General features: G+C 45.1%; 1 protein-coding gene across 1 annotated transcript in view; it reads right to left on the bottom strand.

The window, feature by feature from the left end:
• Nucleotides 1-300: 300 nt before the first annotated feature.
• DYNC1H1 (dynein cytoplasmic 1 heavy chain 1) overlaps nucleotides 301-16,125 on the bottom strand; it is a 74,344-nt gene continuing 58,519 nt past the window's right edge. Inside the window, exons 65-78 of the mRNA XM_083167281.1 lie at nucleotides 13,331-13,491; nucleotides 13,105-13,216; nucleotides 12,956-13,016; nucleotides 9,242-9,365; nucleotides 7,751-7,864; nucleotides 7,336-7,506; nucleotides 6,907-7,124; nucleotides 6,082-6,185; nucleotides 5,042-5,253; nucleotides 4,368-4,521; nucleotides 3,156-3,298; nucleotides 1,712-1,880; nucleotides 1,267-1,394; nucleotides 301-778 (exon numbers count right to left, since the gene is read on the bottom strand). Coding sequence (XP_083023407.1) covers nucleotides 650-778; nucleotides 1,267-1,394; nucleotides 1,712-1,880; nucleotides 3,156-3,298; nucleotides 4,368-4,521; nucleotides 5,042-5,253; nucleotides 6,082-6,185; nucleotides 6,907-7,124; nucleotides 7,336-7,506; nucleotides 7,751-7,864; nucleotides 9,242-9,365; nucleotides 12,956-13,016; nucleotides 13,105-13,216; nucleotides 13,331-13,491 — 2,000 coding nt within the window. The 3' untranslated portion in view covers nucleotides 301-649. The remainder of the gene's footprint in view (nucleotides 779-1,266; nucleotides 1,395-1,711; nucleotides 1,881-3,155; nucleotides 3,299-4,367; nucleotides 4,522-5,041; nucleotides 5,254-6,081; nucleotides 6,186-6,906; nucleotides 7,125-7,335; nucleotides 7,507-7,750; nucleotides 7,865-9,241; nucleotides 9,366-12,955; nucleotides 13,017-13,104; nucleotides 13,217-13,330; nucleotides 13,492-16,125) is intronic.

The following is a 16,125-nucleotide window of genomic DNA, read 5'->3' as shown; positions in this document are numbered from 1 at the left end:
GACACAGTCCGTGTAAAAAACAGAAAAAATAAAGTAGTAAGGCTGCATAATGCAGCCCCTCTCTCAAGGTGCGTGTTGGCTCCTGCCAGCACCGAAAAAACTGAGCTTCCTGGCCTGGAGGCGGGGTAGAGGAGTGGAGGAGCATGGCTGCCTGGGAGGCAGGGAGACGTTTAACCTCTATAAGTGCTGGAGTGCTCACTCCACTACCCACGGTAAAGCCTGTGGCCCCTGACATGTCCCGATGAATAAAAACAGCTGTACGGTGTATAAGTAACCACATAAATACTTGTGATAATGCAGTTTGTGTAATACGCAGATTTTTATTAGGATAACACGAGACAAGCCGCTATGTAAAAGACACATGAAAAAGTGACATATAAACGTGCATCTATTTCCTTCTGAGTGTAACCTACTGAAAACCCTCCATAAAACGCTTCCATTTATTCTCCCATCATCCTCCGAACCGCTCACCATCAAACCACATGACTGTAACTTTAATACATCTCCACCGAATTGTATTTCCATATATTCTGCCATCCTCCTCCAAACCGCTAACCATCCAACCACATGACTGTTTCTTTATAATCTTCTACATCCACAGAACAGAGTTACAGGTACAACTACATGGGGTGTTTAAGAGCTTCCTATTCTACTCCGTACTCAGGATTGCCACCCCCCGCTCATAGAAGCTGTGAGGGTCCTCCTTGGTGGCAATGTCAAAGTCAACCGTGAAAATCAAATCGGCTCGTGTGAAGTTCAGGTAAACAGGCAAGGTGACCTAAAAGGAGACAAAGCATCACAGTTACAGCGGGACATCTGCAGCGAGACGGGAAAACACATCGCATTTACCCCCCTACCTCCCCCCAGGGTGTAATAAATCCACCAAAGGACAGGCCTGGAGTACAGGATGGTAGAATAAAAGCCACATACTCCAATGAGCACATCAATCCCAATGAAAGTTGTACACAGGGTGACAACAAATGACCACTGCAGGCGATAAGGAAGCTGTTGTGCCCCAGAGGAGAATACCAAAAGCGCAGATAACGGACCAGGGTAGGTCGGGCTCCTCAGACAAAAGAAAGGAAGGAAATCGGTCCCTCAAGTCTAAGGCTACCAGCAGAAAGTGCAGGAGCTCCCCAGTTTATTCAAGACTCTTGTTACTCCCCAAATCTGCCTCCTATGAAGCCAGTGGGCAGAACCAACCATTCCTCTCACATACACAGTATAACCATTCCTCCCCATATACTATGCTGCAGCACCACTCACCGCATTAGCCTTCTTCTCTGGACTGCTCTGCTTGCTCCAGCGCAGCTGTGTCAGTGGCAGCACCGTGGAAATGGCGTTAGACAGGGACAGCTTGTTGTTTGTACAGCTCGCACCCTGAAGTTTCAGACCTAAGAGGCAATCACATGAGATTTATCACTGTTAAACCTCCTAGAAGCAGACCCGGTGCTGGGAGGGTTAATGAGGGGGACACCGTAAAATAATGCTGCATGGACAGGTCAGACGCTAATAGTAATGGGAGGAGCTAGATGCTCACATGTAACATACCAACATGCTAACTTATGACACATCATGCAGAAGATCACATATATAAGAATGTAATACATACAGCAGATGCCATACCTTATACAGCATCTGCCACACAGCTGGGTGCAGTACACAATATCTAGCGCCATATACATATAGGCAGCAATAACAGCAAACATACCTGCTATTCCGAAGCTGTAGGCATCTAGCACAGCATTCAGGGAAGTGGTCACGCTAACTTCCAGGCACAGTTCCTCTAGGGACCAGCTGTTTGCCTGGGCCACGTACTGTCTTGTGGCGGTGATGTAAGCTTCTGGCACAAACAAGCCACCCAGCCACACGTGGATGTTCTGTTGGGGGAAAATCAAACAGATCGATAAATAAGGGTACCGTAGCTCTTGCCGCACATGTCACATACACTGGACAAAAGGCACAATGCTGCTGTGCATGGCCTACAGAAAAAACACCAAAGTATAACACCAGGCTGTAAGTGGCCCAGCCCCCCAGCGGTAACCCCAGAAGGCAGAAGCCACAACCCTCCCGCCACAGCCATAATCCCATCCTTAACTGACAGTAACTCCAGTAGAAAGGCACCTTTCCACCGCCAATATCCCAGTAGACAAGAACACCCCCACCCCACCCGCCAGTAATCCCAGCAGACAAGCAGCAGGTACAGTGAAACTGAGAATGGCTCATTAAAATCAGTTATGAGCCCGCCAGTAATCCCAGCAGACAAACACGCTCCCTACACCCAGCAGTGGTGATCCCAGCAGACAGACATCCCCCTCCGCCTCAGCAGTGGTGATCCCGGCAGACAGGCACACCCTTAACAGTAATCCCTGCATACACAATGGTTGATTTGTCCACATAATATAAACAGTTGGCACTGGTATTACGAAGAAGCATCTGTGTATAGCATTTAGATGATTTAGAACAGCCTTCTAATGTAGAGAAATAGAACAAACATCATAAGCCACTGCAGCAGCGATTAGTGATCCTTCCGTCATACATCGGTACAGGTAGTCAGCACATATACATACACACACACATACATACACACACACACACACACTTATTTTTTAAGCATTGTGTATTTTTAGGGATCCAGAACCATATATAGGAGCTCACTACCGTTACAGATCTATATATAACCCCACTATCCACATCATACCCCCAGTATCCACGTCGGCGTTGAGTTGATATTATAAAGAGTGTCAGCTGTTGCGAGCGCAGCGAGCCACCAAGCCTCAAGCATGGTGAGCACAGCAAGCTCCGAGAGGGGACGCGGATACGCATCCCCTGGCCACACTTTATAAAATCAACTCCACGCCAAAGTAGACTCTGCCGCCGGGGAGTGACCGGCACTGCCGCCAGGGAGTCATCGGGGATCGCCGCCAGGAGGAGGGTAAGTATAAACCACACCACCCTGCTCCCAGTGCTGCCTCCTGTATTATCAAGGTGCCGGCTACGCTGACAACGTAGCTTAGCCTACGTTGAAAACGTAGCATAGCTGGGCGCCGTGATAATACACAAGTACCGTGAGTTCATATAGATCTGTACAAGTAGTGAGCACATATACAGATCTGTCCAGGTAGTGAGCACGTATAGATCTGTATTAGTCAAACCTTCAGTTCTTTGGCTCCACTGGTAGCTGCAGCCTGTGATATATTTTGGAACTGTTTAATGCGTTCACTAAAATCTGCGACCCACTGAATGACAGTCAACCCGGCAGGGACTGTGAAACGAGACCAGCTCCGAGGGAGGATACCTTACGAGAAGGAAAAGTAGAACGTTAGCAGGTTACTAGTCCTGGAAGTTTGATAAACATACAAAGATGTATGAGAGCTGTAACAGCAGGAAGACTCTACCGCCCGGCTTTCCTCAGTAACTAGGCTAACAGCAGAGCTGCACTGTCCGGGAAAGCTACTTCTAGGATAAATTGAGTTATTATAGGGAATTCTGCTGTAGACAAGAACTTAGGACACGCGTCCATGTAGTGAGGCTCGAGGAAAATAAATACTGTACTGAATCAAGCGGATTCTTCACCATTAGAGCAGTAAACTTCTGGAACTCATTGCCGGTGGGGTGGTTACAGCAACTACTGTTAATGAATTTAAAGTAAAACTGGATACGGTTTTGGCCACTAAGGGAATCCTATAGATATGACTGCCGCGCGCTCCCGTATCCCGTGGTTATATCAGCAGATGAGCGGCTATGAGGACGGCTTTGCATAGCACTGCACTATGCAAAGCCGTCCTTCCCCGTCGGAGCCAGGCAGGGGGAAAGCCGCTCAGTGTGTATGGACCTCAAGTCAAGTCAGTAGTTAACAAGTCAAATAGGTTTTACTCTATGGACTAACATTTTTTTTGGCCTCAATTACTATGTTACTCTACCACCCCGCTTTCCTCGTTAACTAGACGAGGTCCAGCAGCTCAAGGAAGGCTACCGCCTGGCTTTCCTCAGTATCTAGGTGAGGTCTAACCATAGTGCCGCACTCGCTAGGAAGACTACTGCCTGGCTTTCCTCAGTAACTAGGTGAGGTCTAACCATAGTGCCACACTCTCTAGGAAGACTACTGCCTGGCTTTCCTCAGTAACTAGGTGAGGTCTAACCATAGCGCCGCACTTGCTAGGAAGACTACTGCCTGGGTTTCCTCAGTAACTAGGTGAGGTTTAGTAGCTAGGTGAGGTACAGTAGTACCAATGTCCATACAGACTACCTCCCGGGGAATATGGGCTATAGCATTCTGATTTGCAGCAGTATAGTCTACGTATATCCAGCCTTAAGCTCATCTGTCGGAGATACATACCACAGAGCGTCACTATAAAGTTAAATACCTTTCACCAGCTCATTAATCAGTGTGCGCAAATAGTTGGTCTGTTTCTTCTTTCCTTCGCACACTTGTACCACATCAGTGAGATCCTGACGCACGTCCTGCAGTAACTTAGCACCCATCTTTACCTCGCGCTCAAAGAACCTGAACAGAGGATCCTGCAATGCAAATGGATATAAATAACTGTGGAGAAAACAGCGGGCTTCCTGACACTATGTAAGGTTGGATAATGGTAGCAGGAGCTGCACTCTATACCCATACACCATGTAACGTGTACCCACCTTCTGCCTGTAGGAGGATTCTGCGCCCATAAACCACTTAACCTGTACCCACCATCTGTCTTGTGCAGGGATAGGGAACCTTTGGCCACCCTAGCTGTTAAACTATGCATCCCGGCATGTCCTGGCCTGGAGGAACAGAGACTGCAGCAGCCCATAAACTTATGGGGAGTAAAGAGGTTTCTATAGGCTGACAATATGACACAGAAGCTTGTATCCCAAAGCATTCAGTACACATTCATTGGTGCCACTGCCGCAGTGCACATTCACCCAAAGCTAGCAGAGTCTCAGGGACTATAGGGCAGAGAGGGCCTGTTTTGCACAATGCATGAGGACACACCTATGGCTCATGTGAAGCGGTCACAATAGGGCTGACTCCTATTTACGTAGGGGTGCTTACCTTTATGTTATCCACTGTGCGCTTCAGGTGGCTGAGGGTCTGTGGAATGACGTGGAGCCAGTTGCAGGCGGTGGAGTGCAGTGTTCTCATCCAGGCTGGGCGACCGTCAGACGTGGAATCTGTTCTCTGCTTTTTCTCTGTCTCCGCATAAGCCAAGTCATCCTCATCCTCCAGCATTTGCATTTTCAGCATTTTACTGATCATGTCAATGCCTGAACCATAGAGGTAGAAAGACAAAAACAAAAAAAGTGCAGGCAAAAATAAAGCACTGAAAGCCAATACAGAAATGAGCTGCACTCGTGTTAAGTCTCCACCATGAGGCAGATCTAGCCATACAATACAAAGCAAAAGCTCCTGCTGCCACGTGCAGCCGGCCCACCCAATACACTATAATATGTGACTATAGCAGGCACTGCCGGCGTTACAAGGTGGCTGTATATTCCAAGACTTATGGATGGAGGGAAATGGATAAAGCAACAGGCAAGAAAAAAAAAAAATGTTGGAGCATTATTAGGTACATAGATCAGAACATGTGAGGAAAATACAAGACTGCTAAAGGATGAGACGCTGGCAAGGTGTGGTTATGGAGAGCGACAGAAGAAATCATAGAGACAGTTGGCAATGTGCCGTAATGGAGTTTGATAGAAACACAATCAGAGGGACAGCTGGCAACGTGCGGTTAGGAAGAGACAGTATTGTCATTACATCAATCACACATCACAGTGCTACAATCTACAGCAGGAGTGGCCAAATCGGTCCTCGATATCTAGCAATGGCCCATGTTCCCAGACCACCTAGCTGGTGTACAGGTGTAGTCATTACTGTCACACTCTCACAGATGCTGAATTCATTCCTACTATAGATCCACAGGCCGCCTGACAAACATGAACTGTTGGTAGATCTTGGGAACAGGTTTGGCCACCCCTTATCTTGAAGAACGTTATTCCACACATACGAGATGTACTGTAACAGGATGAATGAAAGTGGCACAGTAGTCAGTATGGTCACAGTAACTGTAGCTGGACAGAGCGGCACATTACCCTGTGTGGTGAGGAGGACACACTCAGCGTTGTTCGGAAGTCCAAGCCAGGATGGAGTCTGTGTGTCTGGCAGCAACTCCACCCACTGCACAAACTCGTCACGCCTACAATTACACAGTGATTCCACAATAAGAACACAGCTGTACCTCCTGGTATATAAAAAGGTGCTAGTGCAGGGCAGGTCGCCGCACCTTGGGGTATATAAGGTGCTAGTGCAGGTCGCCTGCTGTAGCTTGGGATATATAAGGTACTAGTGCAGGTTGCCCGCTGTACCTTGGAGTACAGAAGGTGCTAGAGCAGGGCAGGTCATGTGCTAAGTGAAAATCTGCTTGGACTTGACTGGATAATGTATTACCCAGTCATTTGTCTCCAGTAGTTAGCAAGGTTAAAGTTTTTCTCTGTTCCAGTACAAAACACCATACACAGCAGTTTAACAAACAGATCTGTGGTGTTTGGGTGTTACATGAGATATTGTGACACTGAACTGACAGACCCACATCAGCAGCCTTACCCCAAGTATCCTGACCAGGGCAGCCCATCTTACACCCACACCCAAAGCGGCTATGCCAATTGGATGAATGCCTTATTTTTGGTGGCGACAGTTTTTCAGAGGACAAAGAAAACTTTAGGCGGCATCTATAATGGCCCAGTTACTTCATCCCAACCAGCAGTAGGTCCTACATGGAAATGGAGCACCGCTATCCCTAGTCACACTGGTCTCTGTCAAGTTCACACTCTCTATACCCCAAAGTACATTAGTGTCCCCCCAATGTATGGAGGACAACATTGTTCCATAGCTAGATTAATAAGTTTGTACATCATTACCTGATGCCATCTGGCATCTGGATGTCCTTGTGCCCATCAACTTTACAAGCAAGTTTAAAGTCCCCATCAAAACTTGAAGTAGTGAAGAGTCTATCGAGGAAAGTGTTGAGCAGACGCTGATCAAATTCATTATCAATACGGCCTCCATAAATAGACTGTGCCATCAGGGTCTTTAATGCGGACCATGGTATCTTATCTGGCGAGATGTTCTGCCGGCCCTGGAAGGAGAAACAGACATCATGTGTGTTTCATTAGCGAAGATGAATACGCGCTGGGTCTTTGCTTAATAAGGGCGAGAACAATGTAAAGAGCCTCAACATGTGCTGAGCTTTATCTGACCACCAGCATCCCACCAACTCCTGATACGTGGTATGTCAGAAGACACATTGCAGTATAAATCTGTATCAGTCAGGTTTGCTGATAACTTGCCTTTGCGGTGTCGTCCAGCCAAGTATCCACCGTGTCACAGGCCGATCGCAGGTCCGATTCTCCAAATTCATATTTTTTAGACCAACCCAGGGGAGCATAACGCAGACGTTCCTGGATGACTGCGTGGAACCACGCCAGCAGGAAATACAGCCGAGCGCGCTCGTTAGGAGACTACAGAGAAACAAGTATAGAGTAATCACTGCACCTGCACATAAATAAGTGTCTCCATGAGTTCACCTATTCACAGTAAACATTCCAGCAGAAACATCTCCAGCCTACAACATAGCTGCCTCATATGTACTTACAGCAGATCTTCTTCATACGGTTAACAAGACAGTGGTGTGCGACTAATCACTGTAAGGCTGCTTCCTACCCTCAGCCCTGCACAGCCTTTATAGCAGCAGTCTGGACTCACCTTGCAGATCCTGGAGACGGGAATGCTACTGAAGGTTCGCAGCATGTTGGCCTTCACGCCAGGTGGTGGTTCAAACACAAAGATGCGACCAGCACGCAGGAGATTCACTGGCACCTATGTCCATAAAGAATAGGAAGGGAGATTCTTTTTAAAAAATTACATGTAATGTAAATTCTATACCTCCCATTCTTTTGTAATTAGACAGCGTATCTAAGGAATGTCAGGAGATAGAGGGATTTTACTTTTAAAATCCATTTTTTGGCTCCATGGGGCACATTGGGGACTGAGGGATATAGATAATGGTGCATGGAACGTTCACATTAAATCCTGAATCATTTTGACTGGACTGCTCTCCCTGTACAACCCACTGGACTGAGGTGACAACGGACAGAAAAGGAACCTTAAACCAACAACTAAAACCACACATATTGCACAACAGGGTTCACAAATGGCAACACTGACAACCAAAACCATAACAGAGCAACACAGCAATTGGGCCTAGTGTTACGCACAGAATCAGAGAAAGGGGCTTCACTGCTAATATTCCCATGGTCTCCTACTTCCTGAGGATGCCCCAATGCGGTCCTCATGGGAGGAAATATGCTGAGCCAGTACAGAGCATCTCAGCATGACACACAAAAGTGTCAACCTGATAGAATGTGGTGATGTGGAATGGAAGACCATGTGCTGAGACTTAGGATTTAACCAACCTAGAGAGACTGATGCTGTGTATAAAGGAACTGCACCCTCACTGCCAGAATTCAATGCAACAATGATTAGCTAAGGTCACCGATGTGTATGTACTTGTATTGTTACACTACTGCCCTTATTTGATTATAATTAAAAGTTATGTTTTACACACCATTACATTAAGGGTGCATGACTTAAGAGCAATCAGTGACCTGGAGAAGTGGTATAAGGGGGAGAGACTCTGAGGCAGTCCCCCTACATTCTCCTTGTATACGAGGAAAGCTTTACAAAGTGGCATGAAAGGAATTAAATCTAAAATCTGCGACTGTGAAGCCAGATGCAGTCTGTGAGACTGCTCTGGCTTTTCTGTGACTGGCAAGGACTTCCTATTGGAGTTACCCAAGGCGGTCACATTTGGAAGTGTTCCCTCCCTCCGAAATGCCTCTATATGGGCTGCTGAGCAGCAACCCTTAAAAATATGGGTTCTGCGCATGCGCAGTAAAAGGACGATGCTGTGCATGCACCAGACCCGGGACCCTAAATAGGCTTCTGTGGGCTGTTGCAAAAGCATCATATAGAGGCTGGGGGCCAGCGCATGCGTAGTACCGAATAAGCCACTGCGCATTCGCTGGCACCGCAGCAGGGACCAAGACCAGTGGTTGAGAACAGAAGCTGCGGGGACCGAGATTAGGAGCACGGCGGCAGCAGAGGTGGGTGAGCACGCATCGCAGTAGCCCCGCTCATCTGCAGAGGTAGGAGCCGCGGCTGCCCTTATAATCAACTCCGTCATCTCCACGTTACCTTGGGATTAATTTCCATAGTTAGGAAAAGCCGGAAGGAGGAATGTGGCTGCAGAGAGTGGAGTTTCTTTTCCAGTTGCATCAGCCAACCGGGTGCCAAGTGGACATTCTTCAGCATCACCCACCTGGAGGCAGAGGAACCCACGTTACATAATTACAAAGTTACATAGTAGGTTAAACCTATGTTTATAGTAGCTTATCCCTTGTTGTATAGTATGTTCTGATATTTTAAAAAGACAGATTATGTTACTTATGCGTACCCATGGATGTTTTTACCCATAAATGTTTATCCAACCTTATTTTAAACGTATTTATAGTGTCTGCCGACACCACTTCTTTAGGAAGAGAGAGTTCCAAAGTTTGACTGCTCTGACTAAAGAATTTTTTTCTTCTAGATGAACAAAATCTTTTTTTTTCTAATCTAAGCTCGTGCACTCGCGTCCTAGATTCCTTTCTAGTAGAAAAAAGGGTGTTTGACAGTTTCTTTTATTGGCTCCTAATATATTTATACATGTTGAGCATATCCCCCCCCTAAACGTCTTTTCTCTAGAGTAAATAGTCCCAAATTGTTTAATCTTTCCTCATAGCTTAAATTCTCCATTCCCCTAATAAGCTTAGTTGCTCTGCTTTGGATTTTTTCTAACTATGTCCTTTTTATAGTGTGGGGCCCTTGCATTTGTCCACATTGAACCTCATCTTCCACTTTTTTGCCCACTCGTCTAGATTGTCAAGATCATTTTGAAGAGTGGTGACATCTTCTGATGATTTAATAACTCTGCTCAGTTTTGTATCATCCGCAAAGATGGATACATTGCTGAGTAACCCTATCCCAATATCGTTAATAAAAATGTTAAACAAAATGGGCCCTAAAACCAAACCCTTTGGCCCTCCACTTAGTACTGGTATCATATTTGAAACTGCACTGTTCACAACCACTGTTCTCTATTACACAGCCAGTTCCCTACCCATCTGCAGATATTTGCCCCTAATCCCAGGTCCTCCATTTTATCAACCTCTTGTGTAATAAGGGGTCGAAGGCTTTAGCAAAATCTAGGAAAATCACATCTACAGCATTTCCATTATCAAGGTTTTTGCTAACCTCTTCATAGAAACTAAGTAGATTAGTTTGGCATGAACATTTTTTCACAAACCCATGCTGGTTATAACTGAGTAAACTACGAAGGTCTAAATATTCCTGGATCCCATCTCTTAAAAATCCTTCAAATAGTTTACCCACTATTGATGTTAAACAGGTCTGTAATTAGCTAGATCCTCCTTTTTTCCTTTTTTGAATAATGGCACTACCTCTGCTATTCTCCAAAATTTTGGTACCTTTCCTGATGATAGTGAATTATTGAAGATATAATGTAGAGGGGAAGCTAATTCCTCCCTTAATTCCATTAGTACCCTAGGATGAATTCCATCTGGCCCAGGTGATTTATTTGTTTTGATTTTGCTGAGCCTCAATATTGTTTCCTCGGTAGAGAAATCAATATTGAGGTCTGGCTTGTTCATCCCATTTGTGGTATGTGTGCGTTCCACAGTCTGCTCTCCCTTAGTAAACACTGATGAGAAGAACTAATTTAACAGTTCTGCTTTTCCCTTATCCTCCATAAAACTTTTCCCAGTGATATCGGTTAAAGGGCCTATATTGTCCTTAATTATACGTTTACTATTTATGTATTTGAAAAACTTCTTGGGGTTAGTTTTGCTTTCAGTGGCTATGCGCTCTTCATAATCCCTTTTAGCTACTTTGATTGCCCCTTTGCAAATTTTGTTTGATTCTTTGTAATTGGTGAACGCCTCCTCATTTAAGTTATTTTTCTAGAATTGAAATGCTCTTGTTTTATTGTTCGACCATGGTGGCTTTTTTTTATTGAATTTACCCTTATTTACATTAGGAATGCATTTAATAGTTAATGATTAGAGTACATTTTTTAGAGTATCCCACATTTCCTCAGCATTTTCCCCTCAAAAACAGTTTCCCACACAAATCTTTTTAGGGCTTCTCTGAATATTTCACAGTTAGCTTTTCTGAAGTTTAGTATTTTTGCCGATCCTTTATTATGTAATTTACTGAAGTTGATTTCCAGTGAAACCATATTGTGGTCACTGTTCCCTAGATGTTCAATTACTTTTGTGTTTGAGACTAGATCTATGTTATTTGTTAATACCAAATCCAATAATGCCTTATTACGAGTTGGAGCTTCTACCGTTTGTGTGATAAACTGGTCTTTAAGTAAGCTTAGGAACCCACTGCTTCTTGCCGTTTTACTTGTTACGTTTTTCCAATCAATATCAGGTAAATTAAAATCCCCCATAATACCTGACCCTGATCTGATGATTGTTTGATTTGGTTTAAAAGAGACTCATCCCTTTAGTTTATGTTCGGAGGTCTATAGCATACCCCTATTAAGATTTTATTAGGTTTTCTGTTATTGGGGCAGATGTATTAAGCCTTAACAAGAGATAAATGCCATTGTGATAAGGAGAGATAAACGTCCAGCCAATCACCTGCAAACTGCCATGTTACAGGCTGTGTATGAAAAAAGTCCGTAAGGAGCTGATTGGCTGGACGTTTATCTCTCCTTATCACCCTTGTATTTATCTCTTGTTAAGACTTAATACATCTGCCTCATTGTCGGTTATCTCTGCCCACATGGCCTCAGTGTAATCTTCCTCTGTACCTGTGCTCATTTCTTTCTCACATGATGTTAAGTTATGTTTTACATATAGGCACACACCCCCGCCCTTTCTATTTTCCCAATCTTTTCTGTAGAGTGTATATCCCTCCATGCTTAATGCCCAGTTGTGCGACTCGTTACACTATGTTTCTGTAATACCAATAATGTCATAATCGTCCCTAGTGACCACAGTTTCTAGTTCCCAGATTTTACCTGCTAAGCTTCTTGCATTTGCCAGTAGGCATTTTAATTTATGTTTATTTGCATCCCTAACATTGTGTTTAAATTCTCCTCTGGACTTATTTGTATTCCTTACTAACTTACTCGTACCCACCTCTCCCTCAGGCTCTCTACAGCCCTCCCCACCATGCCCACTGCCTGACCTATTTACAGTTTTGAAACTTCTTCCTATGTCGTTTACTCCTTCCCAAACCCTAAGGTCATCTGTACCTGAGAGCTGTAATGAGGTAAGATTACTGTTATTACATAATATTCCTGGAGCACCCTGGGAATTACCCACGATATTACCCTTATTAGTACCCAGGACATTGCCTGTAACTATGTCCTCCCCCCCCCCCCCCCCCCCTCCCCCAAATTGATTCTTGACCCCAATCCTACTATTCTCACTACGGGACCCATAGTATCTAGCGACGACCCCCCCCCCATCGCCTAGTTTAAAATCTCCTCCAACCTTTTGAGTCCCTAGTTTCCATGCCCCTTTTAATACATGCAAGAATTTTGTTGGCCTTTATTGTTGCTATATTACATTGAGCACTACACCCCAGTTTGTTGTCTATTTGGACAAGATCTTTTCAAGTACCGATTTACCCAATTCATCCCCGCTTAGGTTAGAACTAGCACACTGGTTATGTCTCCCAAGGTGCATGACCTCGTATATTACATAATTACTCCCAGCCTGCCCCAGGAGCGGCATACCAAGTAGAAGCCCACTGTACATGTATACATGGTATCGCCAGAATGCTTCAGTACAAAGCAGCACATATATACATGGTATCATCCTACTGACTCACCTTCCCGACTTTACCGCAGTGTTTATAGCCTTCTCCGCCTGATTAAAGCCTTCGGCTGAACCTAAGTATGAGAACCACAGAGAAGGATTACATGACAGAACAAACATTGCATTAACCACCAACTCCTGCCCCTAATTCTCAGGACATACCAATGGCGATAGCCGTAATCTGACTACTCTGTTCTGCGGCTAGATCTTCCACACGCCCACTGGCATCATAGCCAGGAACGGAGCACATCAGTACTGGAGTGTTGGGTTTAACCTGAAGAGAAATACACAAAAGCATTGACCCACGGTACATCTAGGTGTAATACTGCCAACACAGGATATCATTAAACACTGGAATGTTCTAGGTGGTGGTGATGGAAAACATTACCTCTGTGTCCACAATGTGTGCCAGATCCAAGGGTTGATCTATGACAGACATAAAAGATTCTCCAAGAATTGTAGAGACAAAGATATGTGCCATGGCCAACAGGCGGTCTGGACGGAAGGCCTGGATCAGAAGCAAGCGATGGACAGCTTGGCCGATGGGTGCTGAAGACAAGAAGGTAGGTTAGGGAAATCACTGTGTTACTGATCCCATTCTCACATATCCAGAAGTATAATCTTTTGCTCCTTAGAATCTCGGGAGATTTTAAGCCCTAAGACTAATAAAGAACCAGCGCTTAAAATGGGGTGTTGAGTCATGCAGCTCCCACTAGGGGGTGTCTAGTCCCCAAAATATTACACAAAGAAAAAAGGAATGGTGGATCAATTAGGGATTACAATAATCAATAATATTTATTATACTTTTCACAATATTAAAATATCTTTCTAGCAGCAAGTGTATTCAACAATAAAAATATGTAACAATAAAATAATAAATATATATTTTGATATAAAAGGACAGGAGAGGTTATACTTATTGGTTAGGAGTCCCAGTTGTACTTGTTAAGTTCCTTAATTAGGGATTTGTAGGTATATCTTGCAGGATTAATTGTGGACGCTGGAGGGTATTTGCAGTCCTCGATCACAGAGGCATCCTCACAATGGTGCGATCCTTGTTTCCAAAGAAATGTGCATGTGGTGGTATCCCAATGAACAATTATAGAACCAATTTTTCCAAAACCATTATCAGGAACAATAATCAGGAACCAAACAAAGGTACATTTGATAAAGTTTCTATCTGGCAACAAAACATGTCAGGAAGCACCTGTTCTTTATGAAACAATTGGACTTGGTTTGAGGTTGTAAGGAGATTGAAGTCCCAGCAATTTTCCTTGGTTCCTGATTATGTTTCCTGATAATGGTTTTGGAAAAATTGGTTCTATAATTGTTCACTGGGATACCACCACCCGCACATTTCTTTGGATACAAGGATCGCACCATTGTGAGCATGATACTGTGATCAAGGACTGCAAATACCCTCCAGCGTCCACAATTAACCCAGAAAGGTATATGGACTCCCTAAAGTAATACACAATCCACTACGGATACACATCAGAGAACCTACAAATCCCTAAATAAGTAACTTAAAAAGTACAACTGGGACTCCTAACCAATAAGTATAACCTCTCCTGTCCTTCTATATCAAAGTATATTTATTATTTTATTGTTACATATCTTTATTGTTGAATACACTTGCTGCTAGAAAATTAGATTTATGTCTTACATGGTAAATCTCTTTCTTCGAGGACATCAGGGGCCACAGCTTTACAGTGGGTAGTGGCGTGGGAGTGAGCACCAGCACCCTAGAGTAGGCATTCCCAACCACGGTCCTCAAGGCACACCAACAGTGCAGGTTTTAGTGATATCCAGGCTTCAGCACAGATGGTATAATCAGAATCACTCAGATACTAATTAAGTCAACCCTGGATATCACTAAAACATGCACTGTTGGTGTGCCTTGAGGACCGTGGTTGGGAATGCCTGCCCTAGAGGTTAAACTTCAACTGCCTCCGAGGCAGCCAGGCTCCTCCCCTCCTCTACCCCGCCTCAAGGCCAAGGACCTCTGTTTTTTGAACAAGCCAAGGCAGGAGACAAGAGAGAAGAAAGAGAAGCACTACACAGAACACATGTTAGTAACCTCAACAGAGGAACAATATAACTTAAGCGTAACTTAACGCAACTGTAACTAAAGCAGGCGCGGCAGGGAGGGATCCCTGTGGCCCCTGATGTCCTCGAAGAAAGATATACCAGGTAAGACATAAATCTAATTTTCTCCTTCGGGAGACATCAGGGGCCACAGCTTTACAGTGGGACGTCCTAAAGCAGCCACCTATGGGTGGGGACGCGCCTGTGCCGCAGCCAACACACTCTGGCCGAAGGCCGAGTCCTGGGAGGCAAAAGTGTAAAAACGCAAGAAAGTACCAGCTGACGACAGTCGCAGCTCTGCAGATTTGCTCAGCTGTTGCACCGCCCCTAACAGCCCAAGACGCCCCCTCAGACCTAGTGGAATGTGCCCGGATACCAGCCGGAACCTGAAGGGAAGCGCCCAGGTATGCCTGCCTGATGACAGAACGAATCCAGCAGGCAATAGTTTGTTTAGTGGCCGGCCATCCTCTCTTCTGGAAGCCATACAGCACAAAGAGGCTTGCGTAAAGACCGAGAGCGGGGCACATAGATGTGCAACGCGCGGACAATATCGAAGGAGGACTGATCCGGGGACGCATCTGACCCCTGAAAGGCCGGAACCACAATTTCCTGGTGGACGTGTAAACTGGACACCACCTTCAGTAGGTGAGAATGCAAGACCAGGAAAGGGGACTTATAAGACAGAGCAGACAGATCCGACACCCTCCGGGCTGATGCTATGGCCAATAAAAAAAACGTTTTCCAGGTGAGCCAATACAGGTCCACGGACCGCAAAGGCTCAAAAGGTGGTTTATGAAGCGCAGATAGCACAAGGGAAAGGTCCAAAGGAGCAACTGGAGGGACAAAGGGAGGCTGGATATGCAAAACACCCTGCATGAATGTGCGGACATCCGGCAACAGTGCTAACCTACGGCGAATCAAGATAGACAAAGACGAGACTTGAACCTTCAAGGTAGATAAGCGCAATCCAGCCTCCAGGCCCTTCTGTAAGAAAGATAGAACCCGAGTCAGGTGGTTCTAGGATTGGATTGAAGTGGCGAGTCAGACACCAAATAAAGTAGGCCTGACAAACACAATGGTAAGCCCTCGCTGAGG

The sequence above is a fragment of the Crinia signifera genome, chromosome 12, assembly GCF_055691185.1.
Source record: "Crinia signifera chromosome 12, ASM5569118v1, whole genome shotgun sequence".
Lineage (NCBI taxonomy): Eukaryota > Metazoa > Chordata > Amphibia > Anura > Myobatrachidae > Crinia > Crinia signifera.
This window is presented reverse-complemented; position numbering and strand designations above follow the sequence as displayed.